Consider the following 16109-nt stretch of genomic DNA (forward strand, 5'->3'; position numbering starts at 1 on the left):
ACCCCTCGAGTTGGGGGGATGCAGATAAGTTTACTTGGTCCTTTTCTTCCTTGTTGGACGGGCCCAGGTCTCTGTACCACCATCTCTGCTCTAAGCCAGGCTGTTCCCTCCATCCTGGGGAACAGGGTGAGCATCGTGGGTGTTACCCATGTTGAAGAGTCCACCACAGAAGAGCACATCTTTGGGGAACAGTGTTTCATGAGCGGTGTTCTCCCCTCCTTCCCCTAGTCTCGAGTGGTGAGCGCTTGGTCCGGCGCCTTCGTGACGAAGAGGAAGGAACTGGACTGTGGGGAGGAACGGAGAAGGTGTCTTCACCCTTCCCAGGGATGGAGGGAGGTGATCAGACAGGTACAATGTGGAGGCCTAAGCTGTCGCCCTGCAGTTTCATGTGGTTTCCATGGTAACTAGTGGCGGTCATAGGCAGCGGCAGCAGTGGGAGGTGCGGAGCCCCGGGATGTGGCACTATAATAATAAGGGGAACCTGAAAGTTAACACAGGAGAAGAATGGACTGGTTGAAAGGACAAACAGTAAAAAAAAAAAAAAAAAAAAAAAAAAAAAAAAAAAAAAAAGAACAAAACCAAAAACAATCAAACGAAGAAAAAGAAACCAAGGAGAACTGAAAAGGAAAGGAAAGGAACGGAAAGGAAGAAAGGAAAGGAACCAAAAGAACAAACTTGGGGACTCGGCTCTTGAGGGGATTAGGGACAGGCAATTAGCAGAAGGCAGCCAAGAGCCACATTTCAGTGGACAGTCACTACCATGGCCTCTGGCTCTGAAGCCCCTCTACGGGAAGGAGATCTTTTTTGCTCCTTCTGGCCATCCATAAGTTGCCAAGAGGGAAGCCCATGGGCAACGCAGCACGAATCTGCCACACCTGAGCTGCAGCCACAAGGGAAGTGTGGGGGCCAGATGTTGTGAGCACACCTGTACAGCAGGTCGCTTAAAACCAGGAGGGGGGACATGAAACAGAATTACAGTGTTTTGTTGTTTGAAATTTTGGTCGCATTTGGCGTGCAAGCTCTCAAGATGGTTATTGAATGTGTGTTAAATAGTGATTGATTATTAAGATCACTTTTACTGAGGTTTAACAACGCTGGAATAAAATGGGCATCTATTATCCAGTTGTTAAACCTCAGTAAATACGTAGCTAATAATCACAGCTGATTTATTTTACATATAATAAATCTCTTCCTATTCCCTTGCAAAGAAACGTTGTGTTAGGATATATGGTCTTATGGGAGATTTTTTCCCCTCTGAAAAAAAACTATTTCTGGGCATATTAGAGTCACTGGAGATGGATCTACCCCTCCAAGAAAACTCTGGTGGCTATTATAAACCTAGTGATGCAGCCTGGACACTGTTCCATGGATCTGATAGGAAGAACTTCTATGGGATTTCCAGATCCCTGGGAACTGACTGTGGGTTTAGCTTGGGAGAGGAGTGAAATCTCATCTGGAATTTTCATCAAACCTTGAATGGATGCTGATCACAGCCTAAGAGAGTAGCAGAACCTGAATTTAACTTCTGATCTCATCTGGAAAAAAACGTGGTTGGAGGCCACGGAGAAGACAGAGCTGAACTGGAATTCTTGCCTCTTGCAGAAGAGGAATCAGCTTCAGAACAGATACAAAACACACGTGAGGTATAAACCCATCTAGAGACTGGACTGGAGAGTGAGGAAAAAGGCCTCTCACCTGGCCAAATATTTGAAAGCCATCTTCAGAAACAAATGAAAACAAACCAAACCAAAAGAAAACAAAGAGACAAACAGAAGGAGCGCGAGGCTGGGGGCGTGCTGGGGGAAAGAGGTACTCACTTAGTAATGCAGGGTTGCTGAACCGCCAGGCCTCGTTGTAGGTTGTGTACTGAGGGTGGCTGTAGGGGTTCCCTGAGAACTCGCTCCCTGGAAGAAAGCAAGGAAGGTGTGGAATGGGGTTAAAAATGAAGATTTATGCCTGCTCTTCCATCAAACCAGCGTTCATCCGTATGCTGGCAGGAAAACTAGTGGCTCTCGCTGCCTCACCCAGCTGGGACTGTGCCCTCCAGGACACTGCAGTGTTTGTTCAGCGCAATGTTACTTGTCCATACAATTAAAAATCATAAGATTGACCTCTTCAGGATCAAAAATTAGGTTAAAATAATGAAATTCCATAATAGAAATAATGAAACTGCTTTATTTTGAATTGTCTTCCGATTCTCGAGTTGCAGTAGGATTGTGTATGGCAGCTTTTTCTGCAATTAATTTATCAGCTTTCTTTTGAATAAAATCTAAGGTTCTCCAGTAGTGTCCAGAGAGCAGGCAGGGGAATTGGATGGGACAAGCCCAGAATAAACTCATTGGAACTGGCAGAGCTGTTGATGGCAATATGCATTGCGAAGTTTTGTTTCTAGGGTACTGAGGGTGAGGATGGATTTGTGGAGAAGAGTATAATTCATTATTGGAAATGTTCTGAGAGTAGGTTGGGCTTAAATATAAAACAAAATGAAAAGCATATTAATCACTTTTTCTTACTCTTTATCTCCAAAAACTTAAAAATATGTGATTCTGTTAAGTAAAAACATGTCCTTAACTGATCATAACCTCAATTTAACGCAGTACCAACAGGCTGGGGACAATTAGTGCCATCTGAAAGGCATTATGCGCTTAGAAGACAATGAAAGAACAATGTGACTATTAAATTCTGGTCTGCCCTGAGGTGGAGGTGGGGTTGTTCCAGCAGAAGTGTTTGGAAAGCACCTGGTGTTCCTTCTAGATAGCATGGAATAGAGAAAGAAGGCAATGCAAGAGGCACTGGATGCCTGTGATACAATTACCAAAGAAATGTCAATTAATTATACTGTAATCTCTGCAAATCTCCCTTCACCAAAGAGTTAAAGCCAAACCCATGGATTCTCAGGTGGTGGAAACGAAGTCTGTTGAAGTCAGGGGATTTGCACTGGTTTAAACTTGAGGAGAGTTTGTCCAGACAGGTTTTTTAAAGACCTTCAGGGTAATAACCAAAGTAGTCGGTACAAAAATGTCTATGAATCAAAATGAATCACCATCCAAAGGTATTTTAGCCACAGCAGTTCTCAGTTTCAGCATAAAACCTCATTTTGAGCCGCAGCCCTTGCTAAATCTGTTCTAATGATGAGAACTCAGCACGTTTCCATATCCAGAAACATCCTGTGCTAAAAATTACCTGTTACCTGGGAAGGAAGATGTGAAACCTGCCCCGGTGACCAAGATGCTGTGGGGTGGGATACAAAGGCAAAAAGCAATGTGTAGTCCAGATTTATCTCTACTGAAGTGACTTATCTGGGGGATGTACTGGAATGAATTTGCCTCCCAAAGAGGGGAAAAAAAAAAACCATCCAGATGAGAATTTCTGCTTTGAAATGCCTCGTATAAACATCGCTTCTCTGCGTGGAGAGAAGAAGTTCTGATATTTCAAGGCTTCTCTCTCCCCCTCTCCTGAGTTGTCACCCTAAACTGTTTATAGTGTTTCTAAAGCACGGGTTAAGTAGAGGAGAAAGAGCCCCGGCTATGGAGAGCTGGGGAGGAGGGAGGGCAGCCACTGGAACCAGTGTTTATTGACGAGGAGTGAAAGCATGCATGCAGCAGGATAATGAGCTTTTGAGCTCAACTGTGACCAAGAGGAACTGAGCTATCGCCTTCCCCGATCACTAATGAAACAAGTGTAATTTCCTCATCAACATTGGATTCTGTTTAACGACTCCCTGCCGTTGCCATCACCCTCTGCGGGCTCTACCCTCCTCTGTGGAAACTGCAGTTCCCTTCAGTGGATGCTCGACTTCACCAAAGCAGTTTGCAGAAACTTGATGGGAAGGAGGAAGAATCGGGACGGGGATCAAAGGTGCTCTGTTACCTGTGGAGGAACCATCTCTCAGAGGCGTAGGTTAAGTGTAGCACCATCATCCTTCTTTGAGTGACTAAACCCCCTGCTTTTTTAAGTGTGTGCTCAGAGACAACTGGCTTTCATCCACATCTACAGCCCGGGACCTGAAGTTACAGGCAAGGGCAAACGCAGGATATATATCTCTTACTGCATCACCCACATAAACCTCAGAGATCTTTGCGTGCATGACTGACCACGGTGCATGGACGTACTGCTACCAGAGACAAGCTCTTCGCTAGACCGTACAAGTAAGAGTCTAGTGAAAGGTTGTCAGGGATAGCACAGAGCAGCTTTGGTTAGCACTGGTCAAAAAATCTTCTCAGAAACAGTTTTCCACTGGAAAACGCTGTCTCATCGAAATGGAAATGTTCTGCACGAGCTTGTCGGCTTCAATGGAGTTCTGGAAAGGAAAGTTCTGAAATGATTGCAAATTGAAACAAAGCATTATGTTTCAACTTTCTTGTTTTGTTTCATTTTGCCTTTCTCATCTCATTTAATTTCCTTTCAACTCTTTTATTATTTTAATACATCTTGACATCTAGAACATGTTGACGTTATTGAAATGTTTCGTCCTGATGTTTGCAAATTGAACTATTTCAAGATTCTGACTCCTCATCCCAACGCAAGCTGAAAACAAATGTCAGAAAAATCAGAGTTTTGCATGGGTTGGAAATTCTGCTTTCTGACCAGTTCTATTTTTAGCTCCCCACCTTTATTCAGAGAAGACAGAGGCTCTCTCATATTCATGCATATCTAGACAATAAGGTTTGTTTGTGTGTCAGTATTTTTCTAAAAGGTGCTCCCTGAGTGGTCATCTCTCTGGCTTCTTGTTTCCAGTGGAGTTAAAACACTGACCCCTGATCTTTCTTGGCCTGGGGGCACGTAACAAACCGGAGGCCACATCAGATTTGTTTTCTCTGTTCAACCTGGACTCTTAACAGAGGTTGCAGGCAAGCACAGAGGATCGATCTCATGAGGCCTATATTCTGTGCAATCTGTGCTCTGGGAACCTTTACTAACAGTATTTCTTGGTATCTGTATTTAAATCTTGGCACGTTTAGTCTTCTAATACAGAAACCATGAAGCATGAAGTGAGCCTAGCAGGTGGCAGGTTCAGAACAAATAAGGGAGGTAGTTTTCACACAATATGTAGTTAAGCTACAGAACTTCTTGCCATAGGTTGTTGCAGATGTTAAAAGCTTATATTCCCCTCCACTGTTTAAGTTTGTGGAGGGGAAACCTATTGAGGGTGTTTAATATTAAATAGAAAGATGCTAAGTCTGGCTTAGGAAGTCTCTAAGCTGCAACTTGTTGGAGGCTGGGAGATTTTTAGAAAAAGTACCAATATGTGTTTGCTCTGCTCTTACACCCTTCCCCAGGCATTCGCTGTTGGCTCCTGACAGAGAGCAGTGGCTGCAGAGATCTGCAGTGTGACCCATTAAAGCCAAGTCTTATGTTCCTTCCCAGGAAGCCTCTTTATCTCCAGCTTGTTGGCTTCAGTCACATTAGAAGACAGGAATGGAAGGGCTGCCAGGCTGGGGCTGACCAGTGGGGTATGACTGAAACAGCCAGAATTTGATGCTCTTTGGAAAGATGCAGTAACTACTGCAGGATGCCCAAATCAGCCACTGGAAAAACTTCCTCTAATTGAATGTTGACATCAGATTTAATGTAAAGATACCCATGTGACTTGAATAACCTTTTTTCCTTTGAATTATAACTCAACTTTTGTCTTTATCATCCTGTTCCTTTTCTTTTGGTGGGTATTTCTGTGGTTTTGGGGACACTGCTGTCTAATGGATAAGTAGCCTCCACATCAAGGAGCTGAAATAAGTGGATTAGTGATTAGTCCTCTTGAACTTTTTGTCCCAGTTTAGATGTCAGTATCATCCTTGTGATGAGGATGTTAAACTTACATGGCAGTCACTGAACAGTTAAGTGAGAACAGTTAGAAATTGAGAAGAGCCTGGTTTTTAGAAGTACCTGTTCAAAGAACCAACTGTTTTGGTGTTATTAATCATTTCTATATGCCATGACCTTCCCTAAGTTTTGACCTATAACTGACTTAAATGTTGACAACTGAATCTACCTGCTGTTACTGACAGGGCTGGGGAGGGGGGGATTTAATTGATTTGCATTGTCTTAGTGCTGCTCTGATTCTGGAGCAAAACCATCTCCTGGGAAAATTCAGTGTAGAAGGAGATGCCCTAAAATTTGCCAAATCTGCACCACCCCAAAAGTTCAGCAAGTGGCTCAACCATACGAGGGGACTAAAGAGGGGGTGAGGAGAGGACCAATCCACTATCTTTTCCTGATCTGGAGGTCAAGCACATCATCTTCACAGCGCAGCCCCAGACTTTCTTCTGCTTCAGTGCTGGAGTCACCCCTCCAGCAGCAGAGGTTGCAGAATGGCCTGTGTACCACTGGCTCGTTAGCCACCACGACTCACAGCCCAGGGTGGTAACGGGAACAGAAGGCAGTGGCAGATGAAGTTCTGAGCTACCATGGCTGAGAAACAATCCTGTCTCTTCATTTGTCTACTGGGGATAACTGTCATCAGAGGAGAGCAGAATAGAACCTGGGGAAAAAAACTCCCCAGTTGCCCTTGGGTACACGGTCCTCTCTCTCTTCTCCCTGGACACTGGGAGAATCCATTTGCCAAGAGAAGGTGTTTCTCCAAAGGCATTGGGTAGCAAAGAAACAATTTGCCTTTGGATGTAGGACTATGTAGATAGTTTCTTGGATTGGAGGCACTATCTTCCAAACCGGACGTGGTTGTTGAAAGGGAATAGTTAGTTTCTCCTGAAATGGTGTTAATCATTGCTGAGTTCTCAGCTCGTTTAGGCTCTGGACAATAGGTGTCCAAAACCTGCAGGTATTAAATTACCATTGGTGATTGTCAGTTTGATGCCCTGGCTTGAGATAGAAGGGAAGTTGTTACCCTAAGTTAGTGGATAGTTGAATACCCTGAGCCACGAGCAGTACATAATAATCTGCACGGGTCATTGGAAAATAATTACATTAGTTAATGAATACTAAGGTTAATTAATTACCAATTAATTGCCACAGGTTATAGATAGCTAGTTGCCCATAGCAGCAGTGAATCAGTTACTAGGGGGAAAGAGCCACGTTATAGAAAGGGTTGTTAGTTATGTTGTTTATAGGCACCTGATGATTTTTTTATGAAAAAAATAGAGCATAATATCAGCAAAGCCAACTGTGGAAGCTCTTACAATGCTAGTAGACATGTCTGCACCATTACTGGGGTCTGGAGGCTGACTTACCAGGAACCATTCCTGCAAGAGTTGAGGTTGGGTAGCTGCCTTGTCCAGTCGGGGGAACATGGGGTGGGTAACCAGGCAAGGTGGTGCTTGCCATATCACGACCTGGAAAGGGGAAGAATCAGGACAGGTGATCAACAGGGATAAGGTCTTTCAATATTGATTTGATACCACCTTTTTTCCCCCCGTCACACGACTAGCAGCTTGACAGGCAAATCCGTGCAGCCTTCTCTTAATTGCTGTTCATCCGCTGAAAATTTTTGGGGGAAGATTGTGGCACTTTCGATCTCACACTGTAAGGCTGGATGTTAAAACTTAGCTTTGTGAGGCTCAAAAGGATTTGTTTTGTTTCACTGTAGATTTTGGATCTCTGTTAACTAAATCAAAATGGCCCTGAGCTGCACGGAGAAGGGCAGCGTATTCGCTGCCAGAGTAGCTGAGGTCCTGTCTACGTGCAGGGGATGCAGTTCCAAAGCTGTGGAGATGTTGCTTTAGGGCATGATCAATGTGCGAGGCATCGGAAAGCGATCCAAGAGTTTTCTGTGCCTGTCTCTCTTCCCACCTCTGCCCTTCACCTGCTGATGGTTTTAGGCGAGTCGCTTCACCTCTCTGGGCTTCTTTTTATGCTGCAAACTCTTTGGTGCAAGGGCACACTTTTAGTACATTTGCACAGTGCTTAGCACAAGATCAATAGTGGTTGGACTCCTTTCAGCTGCTGATGTAATATATATATATATATATAATAGAATCACTTGAATTAGCTTGAGTCCCACTTCATTGCAAGTTTTTGTTAGTAATATTTCAAGTTGTGATATCTTTTTCCCCCCCAAAGAAGTAGAGAGGGGTGTGGACTGGGTGGACGGTTGTGGTTTATTTTTCATCTCTTAGGAAGTGCATCTGGAGGCTTCTTGGTTGATGCCAGAGGCATTTCCTCATTTGGACTGGTTAGCCTGAAAATGGGCCAGCCAGAAGGGCATTTGCTGTTAGCGCTTATTGCATTTAAATGAACTAAAATCATCTCAGAAGCTGCTGGGAGTTTCAAGCCAAAACCGAAAAAAAAAAATAAAAAAAAAAAAGGCTAAATAAATTAAGATAATCTTTCCTCCACAGCTGCTGGGAGATTTACAGCTCAACCTCCAGCGCTGCCTACTGAGATCTCAGCCTTGTTCCAGGCATCCAAAGCCTTTCACGTTCCCCAGGTGAACTGTAGCTCACCAAGAAATTCATGCCGTTTGTTGTTCTTTTGTTCAATTTTATCTCTCCTGTCTGTTCTAACTGGAGGGCTGGAGTCCGGTTCAGAAGTGACAGGTTAAGTATGGCCCATTACCAACACTGGAGTCACTGGAACTGTGCTGTCATATGCCAATGAAAGAAGAATAAGAGTTGCTTTAGCTCTGCTAGTGGCAGAGTGATAACTGATAGAGCAGGGCCTGGAACAGGCACGAACCTTGGCTGGGGAATGGGGAATAAATGGGGAATAAATAAGTTACACAGCAAAACAAAAACTAATCACCACGGAGCATTAACCTGAAGGGAGTGTGTTTCTCTAGGATGAGGTGGGCTAAACCAGGGTTGTTGCTTTCAGAGGTCTGGGCTAAAGATTACCGAGGTGATTTGCTCAAGAAAAAAGAAATCCAAGTTCATTCTTTTTCCCCTGAAGAGGTTCCTGATCAGTGGCTGGTGTTCCTGACTCTCCTCCTCTTACCTAACGGCACAGAACTACCAGGCAATGGCTGAGCCGTTTTCCAGCCACTCCCCAATATTGATAAAAAAAAAAATACATATATAAAGCCTCAGGGATTTATATTCTACACTCTACTACTCTTTTATCACCATCATTTCTTTGGTGATTTGTAGCTGTGTGTTAAGTGTGTTAATCTGTATGATTAACACCTGCTAGATGTAGTTCTTTCTTTTGTTCTCACGTTCTTTTAAAGCAAGAAAGTTTTATGTTTCAAATTCATGTTCTTTTGGTTTCCTTTATCGACTAGCCTGAGAAATAACAACAGGTGATGAGTGAGAAAACAGTGTCACTGAAAAGTTAGAGAGAACGCTACGTAGCAGCAGGCAAAATTAATTCATTTTGACACTTCCATTCAGGTGGGAGCACAGGCACTCGCTCTGCTGCTCCGTCTGTGCACACACGCCCCGGTGTTTTTATTCAGCCACGAGCACACAGAGGCTGACGTTCAAAACTCAGTGTGGAAAACTCGTTGGCAAGTGATCATCTGTCAAAATCCCAATCTTGACAAAGAAGGCAAACAAACACATGCAGTATCAGCAAAGTGAATGAAGAGTCCCACAGAGCGACTCTTAAGATGCTGTTACATACAAGCAGGCCCCTTCCATTACCAGCAGGTAGACAGGATTATTAAATTCTTGTACTCCAGGGCTATGGCAAAGCTATCACCTATCCTGCTCATAACACACTTCTCACAATTCCAACCATTCTCTCTTCTCCAAGAGCCTTCTGAGTGAGAAACAGCACCTTCATTATTGTGTCATTGAAGCTTTTGAGCTTTCCCCGTGTCTCATTCTCCACAGGGGTCCCAAGGCAGGTGCCTCCTGAAACACAGTGCCTTCTAGAGGGTGCATCTCCAGAGAACTATATGATTGGAGAGAGTCTGGCAGGAGACCCCTTGGCTTAGAAGTGCCCAGAGCTCAGAGGTCTCACTGGCTGCAGTAAGGTCGGATCAAGACAGTGTTATGAAGACAAAAGTCTTCTCTGCAGTTACCTGCTGCTTTCCTACAGGGAGGTTTAGAAATGCAAATCTCTCCTGACAAGTCAAAGGGAGGATGTTAGGTCAAAAGAGAAAAATAATGTAGGAACATGAAGGAGGCAGAGGTTATGTTTCCTGAGCATTAGGCACTATGGTCTGCACTAAGACTTTGTCTGTTCTGAAAAAGCCCAAATTACATTCCTTGATGGTGGAGTGACAACAGCCTCAGTGGTCACCTAAAATGATACCTACTATTTCATCCAAGCCACCCCTGAGCTTCTGCAGCAATGTTGTTTCAGTCACCTTGCAAAGGAGTTTCCCCTAGTATCTACCTGAAATTTTTCCTTCCTCCCCATCCTCTCCTCCAGCCTGCTGCTCCTAACTGCTGCCATCTTCTGCAACCTAATTCTTCACTTCTTTCCTTCCCTTAAAGGCCACCTACCTCAGATGTGTATTCCATTGCCTGTAAGACATGATAGTCTCTCACCCACCCTTCCTGGTCTTGACATTCAGATGTGATGCGCTGGTGCTAAACTACATGGTCTGCTGTGTGAAGGCATCAGCTCATGTTGATCCTCCCAGACCTGGTGACTCAAATATTGCTCACACCGTAGCTATGGCTGTGGCCCAGAGTGGCTGCCCCATCCCTGGAGGGGGTCAAGGCCAGGCTGGATGGGGCTTTGAGCAACCTGGTCTGGTGGGAGGTGTCCCTGCCCAGAGCAGGGGGTTGGAACCAAGTGATCTTGAAGGTCCCTTCCAACTCTAACCATCCTATGATTCTATGATTCTATTTATGTACATCCTATTTATCCCAACTGCCTGTGTATTTATCTCATGTAGTAATTAGGACAACCCATGCTGAACAACCCCATCAGTCCTGGAGCTGGTCTAGATTATTCAAGCTGCTATCACCTACCTTAGGCTTGTGATGGACTTTGGGACAACACTAGCACATCACACCCTTCCTGGGCCTACAGATCTCAGGGACATTACAGCTGTTGAGGCAACGCAGGACTTTGCTGTACGAGTGTTTCTACACTAAGTCCCAGACCCATCCAATTGGGACACCCAGTTCACTTCTAGATAGTTCCAGCTTCTTTTCCCATTTTCTTCTTAAAAGAAAGGAAGGACAGGCATGAAATCTTTCCATGGCTCTCTGAGGAGCTGAGAACACGTGCTGCGTACACAGATATGGATCATGGTTGCTCCGGTTCCCACTTGCACGCAAAGAGCTTGCAGCATTTCCTGGTCCTCCCCGTCAGACGAAACTCAACCCCTTGCCTGCAGCATCCCCACTTGAGTTGGTGGCCAAGGCCAGTTACCTGCTATCAGAGGCTGGCTGCTGGACTGCCCAAAGTGGGCACCATGATGAAGGAAGGCACTGTAGCAAGGCGTGGACGCATCGTCTGAAAGGGCCATGTGGAAGGGCTGAAGATCAGCCTGCCCAGAGCCGACCGGCGTGGTGGGGGTGAAAGGGGTGAGAGAGGCTCCATGAGGCTCTTGCTTTATACTGAGGGGAGAGGAGAGGTTTTCTGTGGTAGGGTAAGGGATGGACACAGACAGACAAAGGGAACAGGGGGGAGGAAGAGGAGGGTAGGGAAGGGAGGAGAGGAAGAACAAAACGGGTAAATGAAAATGGAGTGGTTAAAATCTACAGGGAAATTAATTTAAAAAAACAAAAATAAAAATAATAATAATAATAAATAAATAAATAAATAAAAAAGGTTAGGAGTAGATCAGAGGAGCCAGTTGCTGAGACAACAGCAGTAAATGCACCCGGGGGCTGGGCTCTGACCGCAGGGATGCCTCTGCAGGGGCAGCGGGAGAGGAGGAGGATGGAGTGCGGTGGCAGATGGGAGGAAGGGGATGCAGGAAAAGGAGAGGTGAGGGAGGGAACATGCAGGAGAGGGAGGACAGGAAGAAGCGTGGGGTTGGGAAGGAGAAGAATGCTCTGAAGCTTCTGTGCTCCCTTTCCTGCTGCTTTCTCTGGCTGGCTGCGGGCATGCGAGGATGCTACACTTACACAGTTTGGCCCAGGGAATGATACCACTTTGTCTCTACAAATCCAAGGTAGCCTTCCCCAGGAGAGATGCTCGGTCTAATGGCCAAAGCTTCTCAAGCCAAACTCTGTAAAAGCTTTGACAAAAAAGGTGTAGCTGAAGTTTGAGGTGGTTAAAATAAAAATGGGACTGTATATATTTAATTAATAGGTGGCTGAATAGATCAATCAATTGATCTAGTTCACAGTGGCACACTTTGGAGCTTTAACCATAAAAGCAGTGAGTACTGACTCTGATTGTTCCCAGAGTATAGTGTTGCCTGACAGATACCTTCACAGAGAGATACGATGGAGGAGAGGAAACATGGGGGACTTATAAAAGGTCTTATTTTCATTGATGTTTGCATTGGACCTCCATTTCTGCATTGGATCTCCTAACTTGGCTGTCATGTAAGAGGTTTAGGAATTGGAGAACTTTGTGACCTAAAGCATGGGTACTCCAGAACACCCACTGTGGTTGGGTCAGCAGTAATAGAGTCCTGTATTTGAACACCTGAAAGAGAAGTATGGATGATGTGATCAGATCCGATCCAAATCATCTCGCAAACCATCCACCCTCAGGTAAACAAATTAAAGCCAATAAATGAAAGCCGTCTCTCTGCCGTGATGGCAAGTGTTGCCAATGGCCTATGAAATAAGTTAGTTCTGGTGGTTTTGATTTATACAGAGAAATAGAAATGTGACATATAATTAGGTCATAAATCTGACTTCATTAATGTAGAAGTGGCTTAATTAACTCTAGGCACCTTATTGTGAGGCTGCAACGCTCACCTAGACAATAAAGGGCTGGGCAGTTTCTAGCTGCGAATGCTGTTTATCCTGAGGCATTTGTTTCCTAAAGGTTTGCTCCCTGGCAAAAATGATAGTTTGCCATCTGTGTTCTCCTCCAAGTACCTCTAACCTGGATGGCCAGCAAAGGTCTCTGATCACTGAGACTCCTTTGAGGCAAAGACATATGTTCACGGTTCGGTTGATTGGGAAGGATCAGGCCTGGCCAAAAGGTGCACAGTTCCCCTTTATTTAATTTATTTATGTCAAGCCTCTGGTACGCTAAGTGAGGACTGTCTTTTATCCTCCTTTTTTTCTATAGGAAGGCCTATTTGGCAGTGACCTTTTGTGGAGGATATGGGGAATAGAAGCTGGAGTATCTGGTTCTTGTTGCACAGTTAATTAAAACCACCAGAGTAGGCAGCACATCAGTGCCCAGCTTCTACTTTTTACAACTATATGCTATCCTACAACCCCACCAGTGAGCCTTCACGTGCTGGTACCTGTCTCAGTAGATGGAGAACCCCCCAAAGTTATTTTTTCTCCTGCATCCTCTGTCATCAGATGGTAAGGACTGCACAGATTTACCTTCAGGCCAGACAGGCAGAGCCACCTCCAGCAGTTCGGGAGCGCTGAAGCCTTTCTCCAAATAATGTTGACAGTAGATAATTTGGATGAATAGACCTATCTGCAGGCAGAGGGCCAGAAGTTCCCCTAGCTTTCAGGGGCTGCAAGTGAAGTGATATTTTTTCAAGGAAGCCATTGGATAGTCATACTTAAATAAGCTTGGGACACTTTGGTGCTAGGAATTTTCTGGGCTCCTTTTTCAACCCTCTGGACCATGCAAGAGAGAGAGGTGTGGGGAGCTGCTGGGGAAGGAAGGGCAGAGAAGAAGATGGACACAGGAAGCGTGGGTGGGCAGAAGCAAGAGGTGCTATGGGCAGAGGTTAATCCTGTTTGCGCAGCCCCCAGGCACTGTTGGGTTTCCTAGTCCCTCCCCTGCTTTATTTCTCTTTTAAAGCGTGGAATTTTCAGCTATAATCCTTCCTAAACCGCAGCATTTTTCAGGCACTCTGTGTAAGTGAAACCATAATCTCTGGTAAAACAGACTGCTTAAGCTGCTGTAGCATTAGGCCAATCTGATCCAGCCCCTGGATTTCCGCTCTGCCCAGCCACCACGGAGGGGATTTCAGCCTGAAAGACCCTCTAAAGCCCTCGACGATGGGAACAACGTTTCTAGGCCTTGCCTTGCAAAGCTGAGAAGGGTTAAGGGACCAGGAGCTATTTGTCCCGCTGTTGTGAGGCTGTTAAAGCCCCTGTCAGGCTGGGAGCGGAGATGAGCCCAGCCCTTTCTTGAACACATCAAGGCTTATGAAGAAAAATTCCAGGGGCAGCACCACTTTCTCAGTGCCGGGGGGATAAAGAAGTCAACAGTAACACGGCAAAGAGACTGGGACACAATAAAGCTAAACACTCTTCTCTCTAAGAGAGCTGGAGAGGAGGCGAGGGATAAGGTCAGACAGGGAATGATTGCACAACCAAAACTCGGACTTTTATGTGTCTATTTATCTCTCTGTCCATCTTTCCCTCTGCAACTGCACAGACATAACCTATATCCCATGTATCTTTACTGCTGGATGGCATTTACCAATTTTCACTCCTCTCTTGTCCAACTCTCCCCTGACTAAAAGCACCTGAATTCTGTCTCTGATATCACTCCTGCCACCGCTATGCTGGAATAATTGCCCCAGCAGTGAATTATAGCTCCAAAGTGTGTCAGTGTAGACGAGATCAATTGATTGATCTATTTATCCACCTGTGAATGGCACGGTTCCATTTTTCATTTTAACCACCCCAAACGTCAGCTGCACCTTTTTTCGTTTTCACTTCGGATTTTCTCCGTTCTCTAATTCTTTTGTATTTTTGATGGAGAACTTGCACCTTCCTATCCCGAGTCCTGCAAGTGCCAGCAAGCTGTGGAGCAGTGCCCTACTGGTGGGGTGTCCCTCAGTAAGGGACATCAGGGAACCCCAAAGTATCTGTCAGGATCTTATTCCTAAGGCTGGAATACCGACCTGTAATCAAATGGGGGGAAAGAACAATCGCAACCCCCCCAAAAGCAGCAGAAATCTATTCCTGTCCCAGGCTCCTTTCTTCTTCTAAATGGCAAATGATATCCTTGTTTATAAGCATCAAAGAAATACCACCCAAAGTCATGGTGGGGGACATTTGAAAGGGTCAGCAGGGTGGGGATATAGCTAGAAATGTAACAGAGAACTACATATTTTCTGCATCTCCTGCTCCTCTCTTTCTGACGGTACTTGCTGAGTTATGGCTGTTTTTCTTCCTTGCTAACCCTCTCCTCCGTTATTCTGGCGGAGAGCTAGAACTGGTGATCTCCGACCTAAATTCCCCCTGCGAATGAAGGGATTTTGGCCAGACAGGGTGAGAGGAAGATTCACAGCTTTGGGTTCCTACGGAGACTCGTCTTGGCTTTTATCGTGCTCTCTGTTGCTGGAGGGAAGGGAAGCAGGGGGGGGGGTTTGCAGGACTAGATAAGCTGCTTGTTTTTCACTGCTGGCTTCCTGGAGGATACACTACCTGCATCCAGTGCTCCTTTGCTTTTCAGTAAACAAAGAATATCAAGATGGCACATCCCTGTGGAAGGGATGGCTTGTGCACAGCCACTTAACCACACTGCTCACCATCTCGGCAATGTTTAGCGTTCTTCATCTTTTCCTGGTGTCCCTATCAAATATTTATCTGACCCCAGTGCCTTACTCTTTACAACACATGTCCTTAGGGATCACCGTTCTAACTGTGAGGAGCTGAGCTCAAAGAACCCTGTGCCAAAGCTGAATCTTCTCTCAGGTGTTTTGAATCCTATGCTTGTACCCCCCATGGAAACGGCTTTTCCCTTATCTAAGTTCTCCGTGCCTTGGAAAGGTTTCATTGTGACAAAGGGAATGGGACTCAGCGTTCCTAAACTGGTGAGTTTCACAGCAGCCAGTGGGGTCACGTTGCTTTATCCCAGTGAGAATCCTGCCTCAGAAATTCCAGAAGTCATGCAAAAGACCAAAGTGGACTGACACAGCATATCTTTCACTTTTGCTTTCTGACATGTCAGAAAAAACACTTTTTCTTTCATTCCTTAGTTTCTATGATTCTATGATTCTAGCTTTTTTTTTTTTTCCAAGAGCAATACACAAGTTACGCTGAAGATAAAGATCATCCTATTTTTCTTCCCTGGTCTGTGATTATAACAGACCTTTGCCAGGACGACTGAAAAGTGTGCCAAGACTAAATCAGCTTCTCATTGTACCTTTCTTGTCTTCTCTTTCTATTCCTGCTGTTTCTGCACAGATCCATCCATGTTCTTAG

General features: G+C 45.1%; 1 protein-coding gene across 1 annotated transcript in view; it reads right to left on the reverse strand.

The window, feature by feature from the left end:
• Positions 1 to 285: 285 nt before the first annotated feature.
• The window catches only part of PAX2 (paired box 2), an 80264-nt gene continuing 64440 nt past the window's right edge, over positions 286 to 16109 (reverse strand). The window contains exons 6-9 of the mRNA XM_014956162.1: positions 11224 to 11433; positions 7185 to 7286; positions 1818 to 1904; positions 286 to 481 (exon numbers count right to left, since the gene is read on the reverse strand). Of these exons, the coding sequence (XP_014811648.1) occupies positions 405 to 481; positions 1818 to 1904; positions 7185 to 7286; positions 11224 to 11433 (476 nt within the window). The 3' untranslated portion in view covers positions 286 to 404. The remainder of the gene's footprint in view (positions 482 to 1817; positions 1905 to 7184; positions 7287 to 11223; positions 11434 to 16109) is intronic.

Source organism: Calidris pugnax, unplaced genomic scaffold, assembly GCF_001431845.1.
Source record: "Calidris pugnax isolate Ruff unplaced genomic scaffold, ASM143184v1 scaffold196, whole genome shotgun sequence".
In the NCBI taxonomy this organism is placed as follows: domain Eukaryota; kingdom Metazoa; phylum Chordata; class Aves; order Charadriiformes; family Scolopacidae; genus Calidris; species Calidris pugnax.